Source organism: Chelonoidis abingdonii, chromosome 1 (assembly GCF_003597395.2).
Source record: "Chelonoidis abingdonii isolate Lonesome George chromosome 1, CheloAbing_2.0, whole genome shotgun sequence".
Lineage (NCBI taxonomy): Eukaryota > Metazoa > Chordata > Testudines > Testudinidae > Chelonoidis > Chelonoidis abingdonii.
The window spans coordinates 359568896-359592046 of NC_133769.1; the positions used below are offsets into that span (position 1 = coordinate 359568896).

The window sequence follows — 23151 nt, forward strand, 5'->3', positions numbered from 1 at the left end:
CGAAGTTCTAAAACTAGAGATGGGCCCAAATGACACGACAACCCACATGCCCTGGAACTTGGAGAGCAGAAAGGAAGAAGTGTGGTTTCAAAATCTGGCTGTGAATTTTTTCTTTTTTTAAAATCAGGGCCTCTGTTCATAAGCGCCCACACTGGAATTCCAAATTCAGCCACCCTGGAATGTTGCAGAGTTGGGAGAGGTTAAAATTCAGACCCACATCTGGATCTGAATTTTGCAAGTCAGGCACATCTCTAATATAACCCTCCTGATATCAGAGGATTGTCGTGGAAATGCTGACACAACCACAATTCTAGCACCACAAATGTTATTCTCTATTATACTATATGCTACACTATAGACAGATAAGAAGCAGGGAAGGATTGGAAAGCTATCAGAACCAGAGCGAAATCTAAAGGTTAGTTTGGAAGGACCTCTGAAAGGTTTAGAGCTCCAGTTTGGATAAGCACCCAAAAGTTTAATACTTATGGTACCTGATCCTCTGGGGTCAGTTTGAACTATCCTTAGAATAAGCCCGCTCGTCAGAATAGCCGTACTTCCAACTGAGCTGCCAATACAATCAAACACCCACCCCTTCTTCCAAATGAAACTCTGAAGAGCTGAGTTGTGTGAAAATGGATCTGGTCCAGATATTCAATTGGCGCAAATCAGTGTCGTTTCACTGAAGTCAACAAAGCTACACTGATTTAGGCCAGCCAAAGATCTAGCCTACCAAGTTCAATTAAAATTAACCATAATTATTCCAATCTCAAAAAAGGTTTCAGTTTCAGGAGTGTGGGCTGGTTATGACTTTATCCAAACTGGCTTTCCATCATCCCTGGGTCCTCCGCAAAACCTCAGCTTTACTGGGTTGAATCTAGCAAACACACACAATGGCTCATATTTCTGTAGCTACTGAACACATCCTAAGCAGATTCTGTGAACAAGATGGACAGCTGTAACAGGTCCATCCCAAACAACACGGGGTAGGAGTGAACCAGCAAGAGCATAGTATTTCTCAAAGAGAAGTGAACATTCAAAGAGGAACTCATGTATTTTTTTTACCTTTGGAGTGGGTGCTGGTGACTGGCCAAAAGAACTGGATGCATAGCCACAGAGAAACTACAAGAAGCAAAGGCAAAAAGAGAGACAGAGAATAGAAAAAAAGTGAAAAGAAGGAATAACTAAGAGGGGAGTTCTGAGTTTTCTGTCAGTCCTTGTGATTTGGCACCACTCACGCCTCACAGAATAATGCGACAATTCTCAGGACCTTGTCTATTTCCATCCTCTCTCCTTCCACTTATCAAAGCACCGGTCTCCTCACCACTTTCTCACTACTGCTGGTGAAAGGGCATTTGTTCCGCAGCTCCTGCCACCTGGAACAACCTTCCTGCCTCTCTCCATATCATTTATTCTCCATCCCTTTTCAAACACTGCTAAGAAACACATCTGCTCTTCTTCAGTCAGAATGTTTAATATAGAGTTTTGTTACAGCTGATGGCAACACTACCTTCCTTCCATGGGTGACACATTCCTTCACCAGGAGCACTTCCACCGACTGAAGAGGGGCAGTGTGGGGGACTGAGAGCCAGGGCTCTCAACTCCGTGCAGCTGCCTGCTGGGAGTCCAGCTGCCCCCCAGGCTCTCGCCTCTCCGTTCCCCACTGGCAGTGGGGGACAGCCTCCTGGGCATCTCAGCTCCCTGAGCAAGAAAGCCAGTGGCAGCCAGGCTCTAGCAGCCCAGTTTTCTTGCCACAGAGCCAATAGCCGATGTAAGTAACGTAGTGTCTGCACAGACTCTGCGTTGCCCTAACTAAACCGATATAAGCCCCACTTAGTTAGCACCCACTTAGCATCCCGACCCACCCAAATTGCGCCCTGACCCTGCTCCCTGGCAGGAGCACCGAGCGGGACAAGCCCCCACTCCCAGCCCCCACTCCATGGTAAGCACACCAGGCAGGGGGACAAGGCAAGCCCCTGCACCCCAGCCATATTTCCCCAGCAGGAGTATGTGTGGGGGTGATTGTAGGTGGAAGGGGTGGGGAGGGATCCTCTCTTGCCCTGGCCCAGAGTCCCACAAAACTGTAATCCCCCTCTGTGGGGGGAGGTGCCCCCCGTCATTGCTGCCCCCTTAAAGCCATTTTTCCTGTCCTAGCTACGAGTTATGATGGAGTTATGATGTCAGTGTAGAGGGCACGTCTGTCAGCGGGACAAGGCTGCAGAGTGTATACTGACATACTTAGGTCGACGTAAACTGCCATTTGTTATGAGAAGGGAGCACTGAGAGGGGAGTATCCTGGATATATTAATGACTTGTGCTGTCAATCCTTATGTCAACCTAACTGTGTAGTGTAGACCAGGCCTATGAGTCTAAATGCTTTGGTGTACAGATGGTAACCCTGGGAGGGACTCCACATCCCCAACTCTGACTGAACCCAACGCCTTGCAGGACTGAGCTATATGAAAGACACTGTACAAAGAAAGGTCCTGATTCTGCAAACACACAAGTGAATAACTTTACGCAACTGGACTACTCGTGGGCATAAAGCTACTCGCATGCATTAACACTTGGTGGATTAGGGCCCAAAGTTGCACTGGGTTATAGCAATACTCAGTTTGCGGCATCAGAAGTTCCCTATGCACTGAGATTAGGCTGATCAAATGTCACGCCTCCAGGCAGCACCATAGTTTCCATCTGTAAGCCGCTTTGTACTATTGGTTGGATACATTTGGCTAGGTACATTATTTATCTAGCTCCCTCTGAAGCATCAAAAATGGGTCACTGCTGGATACAGGATGCTAGATTTGATTGACCAGTGGCTTGATCTGTTATGGCAACTTCTATATGAGTCTCTTCTGGAAGGTATGGTTTGTGCACAACTCCGTTGCATTGCAAAAACTTACATTTACTGAAAGAAACCACCAAAAACAGTTCAAAACATTAAAAAATTAATCTTTTTGAAGTTTTGTTGCATGATTTTTTTAAGGTCAAAAGCTAGATTTGGGTATTGGAGGCTTCTTCCCAAACTATGTTATGTAAGGCCACTTTAGGTGGGCTGAAATCGGGAAGGGGGGGCATGTGGGATCATGTGCCATCCCAGATTTGCTGCTTGGCTTGTACTGAGCATGCTCACACAAACCGAACCTGTTCAGTAACACTGCTGAGGCCGGCTGCCCTCACAATGCCCAGGCAGGCAGGGGTCATCTCTGGCTGTAATGCAACAATTTCTCCTCCTCCAGTCCCATATCAGACAGGTGTTTTCAAATCTCCTAGAGTATGTCTGCATCACAAATTCAGGTGCAATTGTAGCTCAGCTGGACATACCTTTGCTAGCTCTGATTTCATTAGCATGGGTAACAATAGCAGAGAACCTTGGCTCAGACTAGCACCCTGAGCATGTACCCAGGGTATCTGGTAGGCTTCTATTCGGGCAGCTAGCCTCCACGGACGCCCATACCTCATTTCTACATTATTTTTGCTCTCACTGGCCATATTAATGCAAGGGCAGGTCTGCCAACCTGTGCTACCATTACACCTTAATTTGCAGTGCAGGCAAACCCTTACTCCAAAAAACCCAAGAGCAGTGATCATTAAAATACCAGAGAGCTGAGACTGATACCAGGGACAGATTCAGAGGAGGGTTACCACCACCACAGGAAGCTAAAACTACCCCAGAAGGGGTTTTTTGAAGAAAGTCACTTGATGCTCTAAAAGTTCTCTGTTCTGACATTTGAGACAATGCCAAGCTTGTGCATGCAGCTCAACTCTGATGAAATGGATCACTAGTACTTTGTTTAGAATTTGCTGAAGAGTGCGGGTTGGAATTTAGGGGGTGACAGCCGGCTAAATGTGTCACTGAAGAAGTCTGGACAGCTGTGCAAACCCGAAAGGACCTGTTTTATTGATCCTATGGATTACAAAAGTTTAAATTCATGCCTCCCGACCCCCAAAAAAGCAAGAATCATCTCCAAGGTGAACTGCCAAGCATTTGAGGATGATAAAAAAAAAAAGAAAGAAAGAAAGAAAGAAAACAAAAATAAGAAAGGAAAACACAGCAAGGTACTTAAGCACGTGTGTTGCTTTAAATACACGAGATGTCTCATCAAGGTCAATCGGGCTAATCATGTGCTGAAAGTCAGATATTTTCTTCAGCACCTAACTGAATCGGGGCCTATATTCTTGATGCTGCTCCCCTGAAGTCAATGGGAGCTTTGCTGTTGATTTCAGTGGGAGCAGAACAGAGTTGTAAGGGCTAAGGGCAAATCTTTCAGAACTACCTAGAAGACTTAGAAGCCTCAATTCCATATTCAAAAGTGAGCTAGGGACTTACAGTGAGATCTTTAAAAGTGCCTAAACTTCTTAAGCACCTAATTCCCACAGAGATCAACTGGAGTTAGGCATCTAATCTGTTTAGGTGTCTAAAGATGCAGCTAGGCGCCTAGTGGGATTTTCAGAAGGGTCTAGGCACCTAAAATCCATTGAAACCAATGGGAGTTAGGCACCTAGGCGCTGTTGAAAATCCCCACTAGGCACCTATCTGCATCGTTTGGCACCTAAATTTGGTCCTTTAAAAATCCGGTCCTTAGTTGCTCTTGAAAATGTTATCCCTAAATCTTCTGCTGTCCTGCAGTTTTGGATTGCAGGATTTGCCCACAGGGAATATACGTGTAGAAGTCCAATGACAAGGGCTGTACATTTTACCTATCAAAAGCCAATAATTATCATAAAAAGGAGTTTTTCCTTTACTTTGGGATGCAGGGTTGTTGAGCTCCCAGTAAAGTCTCTGGGGATTGTAGATACATTTTTTCTTGAGCAAGCTGAGTATCTCACATAGTATTGTTTGAGACATAGTCTATGATCCCATAAGTAAAGCCTGCGTTGTAGTGATGCATACTAACAGGAGTTAAGGTTGTATCTTCAACCTCCACATTAGGAAGTTCCAACTCTTCAGCGCTTCCCCTCACAACCTTAACAACCAACCCATTAGCACTGTGGTTTGTATGGAGTGAATACATTATATTCTCTCTTCATAGGCCATGTTCTGGGGATGTAAGCTCTATAGTTCACCTTTAAGAAAAGCAGATATGGTGACTTGTCTCTCTGCTTCCATTCCTTGGAGACACACAATTCTCGCCAGCCCCTCCCACAGTGCTTCCTTGGCTTAATATCTAGCTATGGTGTCATTTCACTACTGCTCTGAATGGTAACTGTTATGGACCTGTCTGTGACCTAAGACTTTAAAGTTCAGAGCAGAGATTTGGTTTTGTTTATTGGATATCTGGTCTGCTATGCAGCATTAACTATCTATAGATCTTTCATATTTGTAGAATAAAATAAAATAATAAAAATAATTAATACCTATTGTGCCAATCACTGCTTTATCTAGATGATGAGCTAGATAACAATATTTTATGAATGGTTCTGCTGAGCTGGGACTATTAGAGTGAATATATCTAGGACCCCATGCTAATACTGCGTTAATCCATTAAAAACCAGGTTTGGAGTATGCAACACATAGTATCAACCTCTGTAGGTTTCCTTGCAAATTCTCCCTCTCCATCCAGGAATCCCCACCATATGAGACCGGACAAATAAGTATCTTCCTAGGTGTGTTACCATAGCCACGTCCGCTTGGAAGATTTGCTTGATAAATTTGTTTTTAGAGGAATGGACCAGCTGAATGATGTCTCCATGAAGCGTGTCCCTGTTTTTCTCCAAAAACCCTACAGGAAGAAAGGAACAACACGTGTGTTAGGTGGCAGAGTGAAACACAAGCTAAAGTATGCCCTGCAGCCAGCTGTTCAGTCACTTTGCAGCCTGATCGTATTGCAGACACTTACGGCTTGATCCAAAGCCTGTTGGAGTCATAGAATCATAGAATATCAGGGTTGGAAGAGGCCTCAGGAGGTCATCTAGCCCAATCCCCTGCTCAAAGCAGGACCAATTCCCAACTAAATCATCCCAGCCAGGACTTTGTCAATCCAGGCCTTAAAAACCACTAAGGATGGAGATTCCACCACCTCCCTAGGTAACCCATCCCAGTGCTTCACCACCTCCTAGGGTATGGCTACACTCACACTTTACAGCGCTGCAACTTTCACGCTCAAGGGTGTGAAAAAACACCCCCCTGAGCGCTGCAAGATACAGCGCTGTAAAGCGTTAGTGTAATCAGGGCGGCAGCGCTGGGAGCACGGCTCCCAGCGCTGCATGCTACACCCGTAAAGGATGTGGTTTACGTGCAGCGCTGGGAGAACTCTCTCCCAGCGCTGCCACTCCGACCACACTCACACTTCGCAGCGCTGCCGCGGCAGCGCTTTGCAATTCCAAGTGTAGCCATACCCCTAGTGAAATAGTGTTTCCTAATATCCAACCTAGACCTCCCCCACTGCAACCTGAGACCATTGTTCCTTGTTCTGTCAATGAGAGTCTTTCTCTTGACTTCAACAAACTTTGGATTGAGCCCTTAAGGATCATGGAGTGCCAATGAAAATTTGACCCTCAGCGTCCCTTTGTTATTATTATAAATTATAATCACGATTATGGTGGTGCTTAGGGACCAGCTGAGGATGTGGTCCCATTGTGCTAGGCACACACCGAGGAGTGGACAGTGAATGATGTGATGGTGGCAAACTATGTTAGTGCCATAACTGGGTTTTCAGGTGGGTTTAATTAGGGAAGGATTAGCTAAATGGAAAGACATTGGAAGGGAGAGGGGTGAGGGGGACAGATCAGGGAAGAAGAGGGAGAAGAGCAACTGAAGCCTCCTGTGACTCCCATCAGCCCCCTGCCCCCTGTGCTTTCTTTTCCCCACGCCTGGTAAGGGGAAAGGTGCTGAAGCAGAAGGTGGCTGGGCTGTGTTGTGAGTGGGAGCCGCATGGCAGTAGGGAGCTGGAGAGAAGCCCCAGGAGCCATGCACAGAGTCGTGTGTGGAACAGGCTGTGAGTGCCGGACATCAGAGCTGGGTGCAGGTCCGAGTGGGACTTCTGGGGAAGCAGCAACAGCTGGGCAGAGTTAGCACAATGGGACCCTTAGTGAAAGAGGCTAACTGAGCCTGGCCTGGAAACCTGTGAGCTCCTGTTTGCTGGAATAGAGACTGGACAGGAGAGGGCACCCAAGGCACTAGGACCGCAGAGCCCTGACCCTCAAGTGGATTGCCCAGGGACCCACACATTCACTGCTGTTGCTGATCTTGAACTGTTACTGTTTTAGCCTCTGTACCTAGGGTATCTGCAACCTTCCCCTTTCCTGCCAGCCCCTTCCCTTAGCCATGTCTGAGTGGTTCCTGGGACCCACCAGGGCTAGTGCCTACATGGCCCTAGCTGCTGAAGCACTTACAGTGCTTGCCTCTGAGCTGCGGTACACCACACACACTGCCGGCACCTGGAGGGTTTGGTGTAAGGGGTAGACACACTAATTACTCTCCAGTTTATTTTTATTTATTTATTTGCATTGCAGTAGGCCCTACAAGTGGAATCAGGTCACCCTGGTGCTAGGCACTGGACAGACACCTGCAGACCCCGCCCTGCAAAAAAGCCTGGACAGAGAGGAGGAAAGAGAAATGATCATTCTCACTGCACGGCATTTAGATGCTTAACTTTTGGCAATAAGGGGTGGAAATGCAGGCCAAAGGTCTTTTCTTCTAAACCCAGAAGGTGGCCAAAATCGGTCTTTGCCTGGCATTTTAAACACAGGCCCACATACAAAGAAAGGAAATAAAGGGAAACAAACTGGGAGGATTGACAGCACAAGTCATTAATATATCCAGGATACTCCCCTCTCAGTGCTCCCTTCTCATGACAAATGGCATCTACAGAGCTGAGGGTTCTACAATGGAAACCCGCCCTGTCTCTCTCCCCCACCCTAACCAAGCAGCTCCCTAAAGCCAGCCCACAATCACAGATACCTTTGGTTTCATAGTAGACAACACCAGCAAAGTGGTTAATGCCAAACTGGGTTTCATGGTTATTCTTCGGCGGGATGTAGTTGGTGTTTAGCTTGTGCTGGGAATTCAGCTTGTGCAGCATTGTGGTATCTGTACCCTGCAGAAGTAAGAAAAAGGCCAATGTTTTTCCCATTAAAATAGTTCTCAAATAATCAGTGTGTTCCTTTTTCATTAGGGCAGTGGGATAAGAGTTTGTTTCAATGAGAGATGCATGGGGAGAAAACATGAGACGGGGAATTTAAAATAAAAACAATCTGACCACATCCTTCCCTAGCAAGGCTGTTGTACGTACACACTCACCACCATAAATACGAATTTGTTTGCAACGGTGACAAACGGTGAAAGAAAACTTAAGACGCCAGTAAAGGCAACGGAACCTAAACTCCTCTGTGCCTGATCCAAATATAACAAAAGTCTGTTACAGCCGCACCTAGACAGGGATGGCTCTTTCTCTGACCTGTGCTTTTAGCTCTGGTTCGGTCTCTGGTGTGTCAGCCAAGAAGGCAGTTATCACAAATGCACTTAGTAGAGATATGATATAGTGCTATATATAGGATGGCTTCCCCACTTTTTATTAAAGTTGCAATCATGCAATCAGGGAAGAGAAACAATAACATGTGACTGAAGTGACTAATCGCACGATGGGAATACTGAACACACAGATGACACCATATCAACCCATTGGCTAAAGCTGGTTCACGTGAAACTTGTGTCGTAATTTTGAAATAGTAAAACTCAGAGCGAGTTTAACAACACATAGAGAGGTGAAACTGGCGGAGTAGCTAGGATGAATGGTTGGCCCCAAACATACCTTGGGGAACTTACTCTCCTCATCAATGAGTGATATGATGTTCATGGGTTTGATGGCGATCATGTCCAAGGCATCCTGGTTGTCGGTGAACTCGATGTGCTGCCAGTTAATGTTCTCCAGGTTATATTCCTCCTGCTCCAGCTTGAAGACGTGGCGCACAAAGAACTGCTGCAGGTTCTCATTTGCAAAGTTGATGCAGAGCTGCTCGAAACTGGGGAGATGAGGTTAACAAAACCAGATTAGATTCACTGTATGTTCCTGATTTCCATCTACCTGTTCCGCCCTTTGCTTCCTATCCTCTAGTCTAGGGGATACTCACAAGCACTTTAGGCCACTCAGTGAGATTGACGCTGGTTGAGTATTAACTCAAAAGGAAGAGCACCAGCAGCTGAGACCCTAGCACCATAAATGTTACCTTTGGTGTCTCCCATCCAGGCTACCCCTGCTTAGCCTGTGAGATCTGGTGAGAATTCACACTAAGGTGATTTCACTGCAGGCCCTAGGTGCAGGCAGCTGGAGACAGGGTTCTGCAATGCCGTCTCAGGATTTGTACCTGTTCACAGTGAAGTTCTCAAAGCCGAAGATATCGAGAAGACCAATGGACCTCCTGACACTCTGTAGTTCATGGGAGGGAGGCCTGTAAATGGCAGCATTGATCTTCTCCACAATCCACACGAAAAGCCGCCCGTAGATTCCCTGAATCATCAAAGAGACGGAGCTCAGTGAGACATGGCTGTGGTTCACCCTGCTGGCCTGACACCTGTGGTGACATCCCCTCTCCAGTACAAGCCCCACAAACCAGACTTTCCCCCAAAGGATGCATTCCACAGCAAGGTGATTGCTTCAGAGTGGCAGTCGTTAACACAGAACAGGGGGCTGAAAACTGCAATTGCCCAGCTTGCAGCCCAGGAACATGCAGCTTGCAGCCCAGGAACATGCAGCTTGCAGGTTTATATTAAAGAAGCCCAGTGCAAAACCCCAGATCTGAATACACCCAGACTTCAGTGGACTTGGCTCTGGGTGAAAACTGTGTGCTACAGGTCCATCTCTAGTCTGCATTGCAAGATGCAATTTCTATTTGAGATCAAATGTTGAAATATACATTTATCATAGGCTGCCCTCACTTCTGAACAATTCTCCTGCACTACTATCCACCACATGCAGATCAGTAGAGATGTGACATTGCTGTGTAAATAAGGAAAGTCCTCCCTCAGTAAGGTCCTGCATCCTTAAATGGCATAGCAGCAGCCAGCCAGAGTTAACTGGTGCTGCCTCAGCATTCCTGGGACTGCAGGCATCAAAGTGGCATTAGTTTGTGTCACATAATCATAGAATCATAGAATATCAGGGCTGGTCCAAGACAGTACTACACAGAGATGGGCCTGATCTAAAACCTCAGATCCAAATGCCCACAAACCTGTAGGAAGTTCCCACGTGGACGTCAAGACAGATCTGAACTTTGCAGGTTTGGGGGCATCCTCACTGCAACAGTCAGGAAGTCCAAGGAACTGACCTGCTGTACCTGTGCCAGGAGCTAGAGGGTAGGGTAGGTCCACGCTTGCCTTCAAGGATCAGGGCACTGTTTGTGTGGTACACCCTATGCTGTGATGCAAACAGCATGCTTCCTTCACACCATAACACAAGCCTTCATTGCCCCAAATCCACGTGTGCCATGTCTTTTCTGATGCTACTGTAATGCCTACACAGACCTCCTCACAGCATAGTATTTCTATCCTGTCTGTCTTTCTTTAACTTACTCCTACAGATAAGCCTGAAGTGTAACATTCAGCTTTGGGGATGCCTGATGGCACTGGAGCCACTCCTTTTTACACTAGCTAAGGATCTGGCCTTGGGTTTGGGTCTGTTGCACTTCCTTGAAGTTCGGAAGAGCTCAGACTCATAGTGCTGGTTCAACCCATTACAGAGACAGACCCCAGGAGCTATATTTGGATGCTGTTTGAGTCTAGATGGGCTCAGGTCCAGATTTGAAACTTCATGAAGCCAGGGGTTCTGGCTTAGGCCCATCTCAGCTCACGACATAGCCCTTTATGTGCTCCCCATAACTGGCACTAACATGGAGTCATAGATGGCAAAGCTAGACTGGGCCATTAGATCTAATCTGACCTCCTGCATAACACAGGCCAGAGAATCCCACCCAGCGACTGATGCCCCGATTGAGATCAATAACTTCCTAGTGATGGAGAGTCTAAATCAGTTCGAAAACAGGAGGGTGTACGTTTTAAAAAGAAAACGCCAGAACGAGCGCACATTGGGCATTACCTTGACAAAAGCATCCCTCACATCCAGCGCCTGCTCCATGCTGAGAGGGGTGGAGACGGTCTCTCCTCTCGTGATTATTGTGCGGCTAGTAAGGCAGTTCATCACATCCTGAGGATCCACCTGAGCGTGGTGCAACAACATACAATTGATTGATTCAGAACACAGACAGCTCTTTGGAAAGATGTGGTCTACTGGTCTGATCGCAAGGCTGTGAGCGAAGAACACAAGAGCTCCAGTCTCAGCTCAGACTCCAGTCTCAGCTCAGACACTGACTCCCTCCACAGTCACTCTCTTGGGTAACTCACTCAACCTTTCTGCCTTGGTTTACCCAGCCACTGCTAAGGGCTAACATCCACTCATTTCTTCCACAGAGGCTTTTGCAGGGATGGATTAGCTCATGTTTGTAAAGCCTTTTTAACCTATGAAGTGCAAGGTGTAACCGGAATGTGATGAGAGCACCAAAACAACAAAACCTCTTTTCCTGGGGTTTATAGGCCTGATCCTGCAAATACTTATACGCCTGAGTAACTTTACAGCACTCTGTAGTCTCAGTCTAGCCAGGTGCACGCCCAACCCTTGATGTAAATGAAAGCAGCCTCAGGGCTGCTCTAACTCATGCATCGCTCTCTGGGGGCCAGGAGCCCAGTGGTCAGAGCTACAAAAGATGTGGGCCATTCCAGCAAGTATATGTCACCAGGGGAACCCCCTTATGCCTGAGGTTCTCCCCAGGGAGAGGTTTCAATCAGTGTACACCCACTTTACGCTGCCAGAATAGGGTAAAGCAGCTGGATCACAAATGGTAATTGGGCTCTCTACATCTTTCATGAGCAGAGACTGCTTCTATCTCTGTTCGCACAGCACCCTACACAATGAGTCCTGAGTAGATCAGGGTCTCTGGGCACTATCCATAATATAAGGAATAAGCAATCCCAGGAAGAAACAAACAAGGTAATATGACAGAAGAGCAACTGACCTCCAGTAATGAAGCTGCAGTGATTAATGACGCAGAGCGAACAACCTCACAGGCATCCAGGTTATCATACATCCGTGCTGCATGGGGAAAGTCACAGAGAAGATGTGCAGAAGCTGCCTGTGTGGTCAGTCCCTTTTCATCTAGGTTATGGAGTGCTCCCTGCTCAGGCGCTGCATCTGACCCCCTTTGACTGCCATGCACACCGTACACCCACAGTCAGTCTCAAAGGACAGATTAGATCAGAAGCTTGTAACATATGGCTCAGCTGGGGATGGTGATGAGCTGCACCATCCCTGGAGGTGAGGAGGCCAAACTCCTCTTGTAGCTCCCGACGCAGGTCCTTGCTGCTACACCCCTTTGCCCTTCCTGGGGTGAAGCTCATTCCCTAAACTGCAATGGTCCCATTCCATGGTGCCCATGCAGAGGGAGGCAAGACCATGATCCCACCTCCTCCCCACTGCTCAGAAGAGTGGGGAGGGCTTCAGAAGTGCCTGACCTTTAAGAAAGTAGCACCGGGTAGGGGAAAGGCACCACCCCTGTCACACCCACATGCTAGCCAGGCACAACAGGGCCTTAAAAAAGGAGAGGAAAGATGGTCTGATAGTCAGCACGTTAGCCCTGGGCTTAATTAAAATCCCTGCTCTGACATAGACTTCCTATTGGTCCTAGGGCAAGTCACTTATGCCCAGATTTTAAAGGCATTTAGGTGTGGCGGCAGGGGCTCAGACTCTCAATGCCTAACTGATTTAGGAGTCTAAATCTCATTGTCAAAAGTGATTTGGGTACTTCGGTGAGTAAATCTCATTGACTGTCAGCTGGGTTTTGGCTCCTAAGTGCCTAAGTCACTTCTGAAAATAAGGCTGAGGTGTTTTTGAAAGTATTACCCTTAGTCTCTCCGTGTCTCAGTCCTTCACGTGGCAAATGGGATAACAGTACTGCCCTGGCTCAGAGGGGTTCTAAGGATCAATACACCAGGGCTGGAGTGTCAAACATACGACCAATGGGCCAGATCCAGCCAGATGAACAGTTTCATCCAGCCCGTTGACTCTCCAGGGATCTGTGCGCTTGTTTACGCAACCCCAGAGTCCTCACAACAGGGGTGTGATTTGTAGAGCGCACCAGCGTGCTTCACTCTAACTGCCCCGTGTAGACCCTGCTAGTGTGCATTGATGTAGTCTTGTTTCAAACAGGACTCTAAGGAACATTTAGTGCACGCCAGCGGGTTCCACCCGGGGGAGATAGAGCACAACACGCTGGTGCAATCTACAAATTACATGCTCATAGTCCAGACTCCGGCGTGGCAATCCAACAGGACCTCACGTACAGGTGTTGAACCACCTGGTAGCATTTAAGAGTGTCATAAACAGATAGCTAAGGGTTAATGTTTCTTTTACCTGTAAAGGGTTAACAAAGGGAACCAAACACCTGACCAGAGGACCAATCAGGAAACCGGATTTTTCAAAGCTCAGGGAGGGAATTTTTGGGTGTGTGTCTTTTGTCTGTCTCTCGGCTATGAGAGGGATCTTTCTATCTTCAAGCTTCTAATCTTCTGTTTCCTAGTTGTAAGTACAGGTATAAGACAATATAGGTTTTTATATTGTTTTTGTATTTACATGTGTGTAGTTGCTGGAATGTTTAAATTGTATTTCTTTTTTGAATAAGGTTGTTTATTCATTTTTTCTTTTAAGCAATTGACCCTGTATTGTCAACCTGATACAGAGACTATGTTTATGTGTTTTTCTTTCTTTTTATATAAAGCTTTCTTTTTAAGACCTGGTTGAGTTTTCTCTGGGTAGGCTAAGGAACAAAGGGAAGGGAAATTCTCTTTGTGTTAGATTTACGGAGGGTGAATCTGTGCAGCCTCAGGGGAAGAAGGAGCATCTGAGTTAGTTCAGCATTTAAAATAAATAAATATGCAACTATTTTCCACTTACCTTCATACCGCAAATTCCCCATATGCAATATGGCTGCCAGAAGCTTTGAGATCTCCCAGTTCTCAGTGTCGGTGAACATCAGGACTTTCATTGCAGAGCGAATGTTTGCATACTCCTTACTATCGTCTCTGCCATCACAGGTAGTGCAGTTACCCTGGGAAGGAAGGGCAGTGACACAGTGTGTGCAGTGCATGCAGGAAGCAGCATAGGTACAGAAGTCTGTAGCCATATTGTATACTGGGCCCTAGTATTTTCCCCACTAAAGTCAATTGAAAAAGAAATCGCATATTATTATACAAAACCTCAGTTCTCACTCAGCTAAGTTTCCACTGAAGTCCATGGGCATTTTCTAAGCAATGAATGAATGAAAGCTGATTAGGGACCTCTGGATTTGGCCCTACTGTAAATATTCTGCAAAAGTACTGTCCAAACAGACCTTCAACCTACGATGACACCACTGCCAGCCATCTATCCCAGTGTCTGGCTGAGATCAGCATATGAATGGAGAAGGACTGACCAATGTTAAACCTAGCAAGACAGTGACAGAAGAAAACATGCCAGAAGTCCCCTTTGATCTGGGACACATGGCCACAAATGGTCAAGACAGACTGCAGTACAGGAGTCCTCCCCTTCTGGACTCCTCACTGATGCTGGGCTGCAAGGAACACCTTCCACCATCTCCAACTGCCCTACCCATGTTGATGATAACTTGATTATACATGCCTTTGCCACTTCCCACTTGGGTTATGGCGGTGAAATCTACTTGGGCTTGAAAGCACAGTCCTGAGAAATCTCCAGCTAGTGCAGACTGCAGCAACACACCTCCTCAGAACATAGATCACTGTCTGCTCATCAGTTCTGGTCTCCACTCATTCCACTGCTTTCTGCTAGAACATCACGTCACATTTAAGGTCTTGGCTCTCATTTCCAAATAAACTTTAAATGGTCTGGGCTGAGCATACCTAAAAACCACACCTCAACTGTCCCACTCCTCAGGAGAAATGGAAGTAGGGAAGCCTGACATGCAGGAGACAGGACGCCTTCAGCGGCTAATCTAAGGCTGTGGGGCTCACTCCTGCAGGAGCAAACAGCTACAACAGACCTCTAGGCTGGGTCTCAAGTTTGCAACAAACCTCAGAGCTCCCATGTGGGTCCCACACTGTTTCAGGTTAGGGAACATTTCTCGCAGCTCTGGTTGTAACTCCCTTATATACAGAGATAATCAGGAAAAGTCACAAGGCCCAAGCAGTGCTCCCCAAGATCTTGCTCTGCTGTTCTTACCATAGCGAGGTAGTTATAATCAGTGGCTTTCCCAAGACCCAGTTTCTTTTTCTGTTCTGGTGTCATTCCTTTCAGCATACAGTAAAATACATGGTAATTCCGCTCATCCTGGGCCTGGAGCAGAAGAGGAGGGAATCAGTTCTGCTAGGAGGATGAACCTGCCGATAGCCAAAGAAAGGAAAGACCAATACACACCCTTGCCTTTTCTCAATTGCCTCACCTGTCTGCAGACTCGAGATTTCTCCAGCAGGTACTGCTCAATCTTTGCCCCTTCGATGGCTCCCCTCTTGTTGAAATGGATGTCGATGTATTTACCAAATCGGCTGGAGTTGTCATTACGAATTGTCTTTGCATTTCCAAAAGCTGTGAATAAGCAACACAATATGGCAGAGGTGAGATTTGTATTCAGACTCAGGAAGGAATCTGTTTTGTCTATGGCAACAAAAACAAGACACAAAATGGAGCAAGGATGGCTCAGGGGATTGATATAAGGTTGCACAGCCTTTCATCTGTGGGTCATAAATCCCAATCCAACCCAGGGCAGAGAAAATGGGGATGTTTATGGGGAGCTCCTCCCAGAATGGGGTTGCATAAGAGACGGCGTGAAGGAAGAGACATTTGTCAGCTCAAGGCGAGGGGAGTGATCTGAGCTAAGTGATGGGTGAGAGAGATTATTTTGGCAGCAGCATTTTGGATAGACTTTAGTGGGGTAAGGTCAAAAGGTGGAGACTGCAAGCAGTGAGGTGGAGGCGGATAAGAACATGAGAATACGATTTGGCCTGTGGGACAGAAAAGAACGGTGGGTCATCCATGGAAATGTGCAGGTGCTACACCAACCACCAGAGGGAGCCCATGTTCAACAAACAATACAAATCAGCACATTATAGAGATTAAATAATTCAGATAATAATTTAAGGAATATACACCTCAAACAAAGCGCATCCTCCAGATCACAGCAAGATCTATATACAAAGAAACCTGAATGGAAAAATCGCACTGACCTTAATGTCTGTTTTATTTCTACAACCATGAAAGAAAGGCTTTTTCTGAATTTTGGCTACAGATATCCCGATAAAAAGAGCACCTATTAAAATAATTTGTCATATGTCACGTTAGAGTGGGAGGTTAGCACAGAGCTCCACCACTTAGTCTAACAAGGATAACTCCACAGGCGTTCCATCAAGTTCAGTCCTGGGTAGACCGTTACAATAGTGCTCTTTTTCTAACAGCTTCAAGCTTCTACTGTAACTGTAACTTCGTAAAAATAATTAGTTTAACCCACAAATTAAAGGCCCAATGCTGAATCTCCTAGACAGACAAAACTCCCCTCTGAGTCTTATTACTTCGTTCGATCAAGTCTGTTCCCACTGAAATAAGCCGTTGATCTTGTTATATGCCTGTCCATTAGAATGCCTAGCACTGCTGGCATGGCACCTGGCAGGGTTTTAGAATCTCAGTAACACTGGGCCAGCTTCTGGGACCCTTGCTCTGGTTTAGTAACAAACTCCTATCGACTCCTTTTGAAGTAAAGTACTATTGAGTAAGGACATTGGAATCTTGCCCAATGTTCTCAATGATGATGGGGCAAGATTGTGAGTCCGTATTCACAGCAGTGAGCAGTTAACTCACAAAAGTAGTGCCAAACTATTCATGGGAGTCCCTGCTCACCTATGTAAATACGGGGCTGACAATGTGGCCTTCATTATGTCTTGAATCTTCCTTGAACTCTTTTGTTTTTTCCTCCTGCCTCATACAGAATTCTGACTCTCCGCAGCAGCTTTCCCGAACCAGAAAGCTGTGTTATTTTACAAGCAGCTTCAAGTGTTCAAAACTGATCAAAGGACAAGCTGGAATTGCTATTGTTTCTAATACAAAGTATTTGGTTCTGATGCTTTGATCAAATTAAACGCAGGCTCATGTTAACCAGTGAGTGAAACCAATGGAAGGTGCTGTACGGAATTGTTACCAATCAAAACCTTGACAGCTGTTAGCTGAGCAGAGTGCCTATGGCATGATGGTGACAGATTTTAAGAAGAGCACATAATGCCCATTTCTGCACCAGAAGGAGCACACAGATAAACCCTTTTTTTTTTTTCAAAATTGTACAAATTTTGACTATATTTCATTTAGGAAAATTTTTTGGAAAAAAACCATTTTGAAAACTTTGACCCTTTTCGATTTTCTGTTTCAAAATTGCTTTTTGTTTGTAAGTTTATTTATTTTATATATTTTTTACAGTTTTTATATGAACTTTTTTTAAAAAAGAAAAAAGGGTTGAAATCAAAATGAAAAGCTGTGAATTTATCAAAACAAAATGTTTTGATTGATCTGAAACGACATTTTCATGGAATTTCAGTTAGTAAAAAATTTCAGTGTTTTGGCATTTTGTTCCAATTGAGGAGGAGAAAAATGTTGAAATCTCAATTTTTTCTTCACAAGATGGAAAATCTATTTTCTGACCAGCTCTAGAGTTGAGCTCTTTTAAAAGTCTGATCCCAGTGGTGGGTGTTGAGCTCATGCAATTCTGGCTCTTGCTGTAAAGCAATTATTGAGAATGCAGTTTAACTTTAGCACCCCTCTATACTATTAGCAGAAGTGTTTCCCTCCACCCACTGTCTTTTCAAGGCTCACCTTCTAAAATGGGGTTTGCCTCCAGCACCTGCTGCTCAATCCAGGAATGCTGCCCGCTGATAGCAGCCAGGAACTGCAGGATCAGTTTGGTGCTCTCCGTCTTCCCTGCACCAGACTCGCCACTGTACAAGTTGAAAGGAATGTACGTGCGTAAATGCCCTGTCTCATCACAGCCAGGGCCCTGGCTCTGCATTCAAACAAATGGGCTGGAAATCTTGAGGCACGTGTTTCTAGTACAGGTGGACTCTACATTTGGATTTCAAACACACTGAACGTACATGCATTCACAGATTCCTAGTTTCCAAGACCAGAGGGGACCATGATGACCTCTTGTCTAATACAGGCCATAGAACATCCTCAAAATAATTCAAACTTGGATCTGGGGATTTTGTATGGCCTATCACGGGGATGAACTGCAAGCTTAGGATCCAGATTTGATTTTGGATCAGGAGCGCCACTCAAAGTTCTATGGAGCCTGTATCTTAACTTCGGGGTCAGGCCCATGCCTAGTTCGATAAGTAAGGCTATGATTCTGTCACAGGTATTTTTAGTAAAAGTCAGGGACAGTAAACAAAAATCCACAGAAGCCTGTGACTGTTATATCCTTGGGGGCAGCCGGTTTAGGAAGAAATCACTTGAGGCCAGACAGCAGATCGCTAAAAAACCTACCATTTATTTACAGACACAGAGCTTGCCTAACCGGCCGAAGCTGGCTGGGCTATCCCCTAATAACCTAACTCAGTTGCCATAGGAACAAAAACCATGACAAGCAAATACACAACATATTCCTCCCCCCCAATAAGAATATCCCCTAAATAAAACACACACTAGACTAGAGAAGGAGGGTAGACTGCCTCCATTCCCGGCTAAACCCTGGGGATTATTTTGCCCCATAACCATGGGTTCGCCCTAGCTAAAGATCCAGCCGATGAGGAGGCCTTCTGTCTCTAGGTGGATTACGGCGAACTTCTGGTGTTGTTGCACCCGAAAGTACCATGGGCTCAGGGTCCGCAGCACGAACAGGTGAGGAGGTGGTATCAGCTCGTGCTGGGCAAAGGGGTATCTCAGCCGCCGGCAGTAATGGAGGAGAACAGTCAGGAACAGGTGATTCGTGATTCGGTGTCTCACCGGAAGAGGTGAAGTCAGACCACTCAACTGCAGATGTGTCCTGAGGACTGGCATGACCTGGCAACAGCTGATCTACATGTCACCGCCAGGTAAGATTCTCTGCAGTCCGGACTGTGTAGGAAACAGGTCCTGTTTGAGTGATGATCGTGGCAGGGACCCATTTAGCTCTGGAAGTATAATTCTGAGCCAAAACTGGCTGTCCCGGGCTAAAGGTTCGGTCTTTTGCTCTGGGTGCCCGTCTGATGACTTGATATTGCTGCTGATGTTGCACAATTTGTCGGGGTTCAGAAGGTTTCAGCAGATCAAAGCAAGTGCGCAGCTGTCGTCCCATCATTAGAAAGGCCGGGGATGCCTGGGTCGTAGCATGAGGTGTGTTTCTGTAGGAAAGTAAGAAGGTATCCAGACGCTTTTGAATGGAGTGTTGTCCCCTTGCTGATTTCAAAGCGTGTTTCATTGTCTGCACAAATCTTTCAGCTAATCCATTGGTGGATGGATGATATGGTGCTGACGTGATGTGGTGTATCCCATTTGCCTTCATAAAATTTTGAAACTCCTGAGAGACGAACTGCGGTCCGTTGTCGCTCACTAGTTGTTCTGGCAGACCGAAACGACTAAAGAGTCCCCGTAGTTTTTAGATAGTACTCTCTGCAGTAGTGGACTGCATTATAGAGACTTCTGGCCATTTAGAATGGGCATCTACTGCCACCAAGAACATGCGTCCTTCAAGGGGGCCAGCGAAGTCAATGTGAATACGTTGCCACGGGTTTTCAGGCCAGTCCCATGGGTGTAGGGGTGCCCACTGGGGTGCATTCCTCACACCCTGACATGACATACAAGCTTTTGCCTTCTCTTCAATAGCACTGTCCAATCCAGGCCACCAAAAATAGCTTCGTGCAATTTCCTTCATGCGCACTATTCCACAGTGACCGGAATGTAGCTGTTCTAACATCTGTGATCTCAGTGGTGGTGGAATAATGACACGTCTCCCCCACAACAAACAACCAGATTGGACCGATAACTCCGTCCTCCTGGACATGTAGGTAACAAGGTCGGGTGAGACCGGAGAGGTTTGTCGAGATTTTCCATGCATCACCAGGTCCATAACTTGGGACAATACTGGGTCAACGCGAGTTGCCTTCTTTATCTGAGTAGCAGTGATGGGTGTATTCTCTACCTGTTCAAAGTAGAAGATTTCCTTTTGGGCACTATCTTGATGTTTGACCGGCAAAGGCAACCTTGAGAGGCCATCTGCATTGCCGTGCAGAGTGGATTTCCGATATTTGATTTCATATGTGTGTGCTGAAAGTAACAATGCCCAACGTTGCATACGACTAGCAGCTAATGGGGGAATGCCTGTGTAGGGTCCAGAAATTGACGTCAGAGGTCGATAGTCTGTGAGAAGAGTAAACTTCCGCCCAAACAGGTACTGATGAAACTTCCAAATTCCAAAAACAATTCCTAATGCCTCACGTTCGATTTGGGCGTAGTTAGTTTCTGCTTTGCTTAGAGTGCGTGAAGCAAAAGCAATAGGTCTCTCTTCTCCCGAAGGCATAATGTGTGACACGACTGCTCCCACTCCATAAGGGGAGGCATCGCAGGCCAATTGTAGGGGTAAGGATGGATCAAAGTGCGTTAGAACTTCAGAATTTAGCAATGCATCCTTAGCTTTGTTAAATGCAACATCACAGGCTTCAGTCCACTTCCAGGCCTTGTTCTGCCCAAGGAGCTCATGAAGTGGTTTTAGCAGTGTGGCTAACTGTGAGATGAACTTTCCATAATAGTTCAGTAGTCCTAGAAATAAGAGCAGCTGGCTTACATTTTGAGGTGGGGGAGCCTCCACAATAGCTTTAACTTTTGCAGGGGCCTTATGAAGACCTGCAGAATCAATGATGTGTCCCAAATATTCAACAGAGGGCTTGAAGAATTCACACTTGTCTTTGCGAACTCGTAGGCCATACTCTTCCAGTCTTTGTAGGGTAGCCTCTAAATTCTTTAAGTGATCCTCTTCATTCCTTCCAGTGACCAGGATATCATCCAGATAGCACTGAACTCCTGACAAGCCACACAAGATCTGGTCCATAGCCCTCTGGAACAGGGCGGGAGCAGACGTTATTCCGAAGGGTAGGCGACAGTATCGATAAAGCCCCTTATGAGTCACAATAGTCAACAGCTCTTGGGACTTTTCTTCGACTTGCATCCCGTAAATATGCTTAACTCAGATCAATCTTACTGAACTTTTGTCCCCCAGCCAGGCCTGCGAAGAGGTCATCGATGCGGGGAAGTGGGTATTGCTCTGCACACAACACTGGGTTGACAGTGACTTTAAAATCACCGCAAATCCGGAGAGAGCCATCTTTCTTCACTATTGGAACGATAGGAGTGGCCCATGAGCTATGGGTAACTGGTATTAGGACTCCATTGGTGACCAGGCGCTCCAGGTCTGCTTCAACTTTTGGCCTGATGGCATATGGCACAGTTCGGGCTTTCAGATATTTTGGTGGACTGTCAGGTTTAATGTTCAATGTCACAGTGATTCCCTTCATACTTCCCAAATCATCTCCAAAAACAGCAGCATGTTTCCTTAGTATAGGGGTTAGACTGGTTTCTTCTTTAGTCATCCGGTGCACTTCTGCCCAGTTCAGCTGAATCTTCCCAAGCCAAGACCTACCCATTAAGGCTGGGTAGTTACCTCTCACCACAAACAGTGGCAATTTAGCAGCCTGTCCATTGAGCTCCACCTTAACATCAATAGTGCCCAACATGGGCACAGCTTCTCCCGTATACGTCTTCAGAACAGTTTTTGTTGCCTTAAGCGGAAGATGCTGTAGCTTTTCTTTATACACAGTCTCGGAGACCAGCGAGACGGCTGCACCGGTGTCCAGTTCCATGCGTATAGGTTTGCCATCCAACAACGGGGTTACCCAGTATTCATGTGAGCCCACTGCCAAAGACAAAACATGCAGTGGCACTTCTGCTTGCGATGAGGTGTCACCTTGATCATCCTGGGTCTGCTCTAGGGTATGCAATGTTCCTCTTTTTGTCAGCCAGACCACAGGTCTCTTTTTCTTTTGTTTACAGGCACACTCAATGTGTCCCTTTTTGCCACAGTGTCGACACACCAGGTCCTTACACCAGCATTCTGATGCCTGGTGACCTGACTTACCACAGCAGTAACATTCTTAACTCTGCACAGTTTTGTGGGTAGGTTCTTGGGACACTTTTTGCACCCTAGGGGATACACCAATGTATTGCGCTTCCCTTGTAGCCAGTTCCATGGAGACAGCAATCTCAACAGTCTTCTGGAATGTAAGCTGAGCCTCTGTCAGTAGGCGCTTCTGTATAGCTTCATTGTACAGGCCACACACTAACCTGTCACGCAGGTCATCATTTAACATCTCTTTAAATTCACAGTGTTCTGCTAGTTTTTTTTAAATTGTTACAAATTGTACAACTGTTTCACCTCCTTTTTGGTCTCTTTTGTGGAACCTATATCTTTCAGCAATTACCAGTGGTTTGGGGGAAAAATGGGACCCCAGCATTTCCACAACATCACTGTAAGATTTAGTCTCAGGCTTAACAGGGTGTAGTAAGCTGCATAGCAGGGAGTAGGTTTTAGCCCATATAACACTAAAGAATATTGGCACCTTCTTCGCTTCTGTAATGTCATTTGCAATAACAAAAAGCTCAAAACGCTCAGTATACACAGGCCACTGCTCTATATTCTCATCAAAAGGTTCCAGTGGTCCGGTCAGAGTAGCCATGATTTTTAGTTTCACTTTCACAGTTAGTGCAAACAAGCATTTTTTTTGTTGGTTTGTTCTTTACCTTGACTTCTACTTCCTTCTCTTACTGGAGCAGCACCGGAATCCCATCCTCGTCGCCACTTGTTATATCCTTGGGGGCAGCCGGTTTAGGAAGAAATCACTTGAGGCAAGAGAGCAGACAGCTAACAAAACTACCATTTATTTACAGACACAGAGCTTGCCTAACCCGCCGAAGCTGGCTGGGCTATCCCCTAGTAATCTAACTCAGTTGCCATAGGAACAAAAACCATGACAACCAAATACACAACAGTGACCTGTTCCTGAGCAGGGGCAAAGAGAGCGCTGCTGAGGCTTGCAGCTGCTCCAGCCCTGTTGCTCCTCCTATGGTAGGGGCTGACCCAACCCCAGCC

The 23151-nt window shown here is 46.2% G+C and overlaps 1 protein-coding gene across 2 annotated transcripts in view; it reads right to left on the reverse strand.

Moving 5' to 3' along the window:
- MYO7A (myosin VIIA) overlaps window positions 1-23151 on the reverse strand; it is a 188876-nt gene that overhangs the window by 68337 nt on the left and 97388 nt on the right. The window contains exons 6-16 of one of the 2 annotated variants that reach the window (XM_032771520.2): window positions 17850-17971; window positions 15439-15581; window positions 15219-15332; window positions 13938-14091; window positions 12004-12080; window positions 11031-11150; window positions 9304-9446; window positions 8751-8961; window positions 7901-8036; window positions 5614-5720; window positions 1063-1119 (exon numbers count right to left, since the gene is read on the reverse strand). In XM_032771520.2, the coding sequence (XP_032627411.1) occupies window positions 1063-1119; window positions 5614-5720; window positions 7901-8036; window positions 8751-8961; window positions 9304-9446; window positions 11031-11150; window positions 12004-12080; window positions 13938-14091; window positions 15219-15332; window positions 15439-15581; window positions 17850-17971 (1384 nt within the window). The remainder of the gene's footprint in view (window positions 1-1062; window positions 1120-5613; window positions 5721-7900; window positions 8037-8750; window positions 8962-9303; window positions 9447-11030; window positions 11151-12003; window positions 12081-13937; window positions 14092-15218; window positions 15333-15438; window positions 15582-17849; window positions 17972-23151) is intronic. The other variant, XM_032771522.2, reaches the window with a different exon arrangement.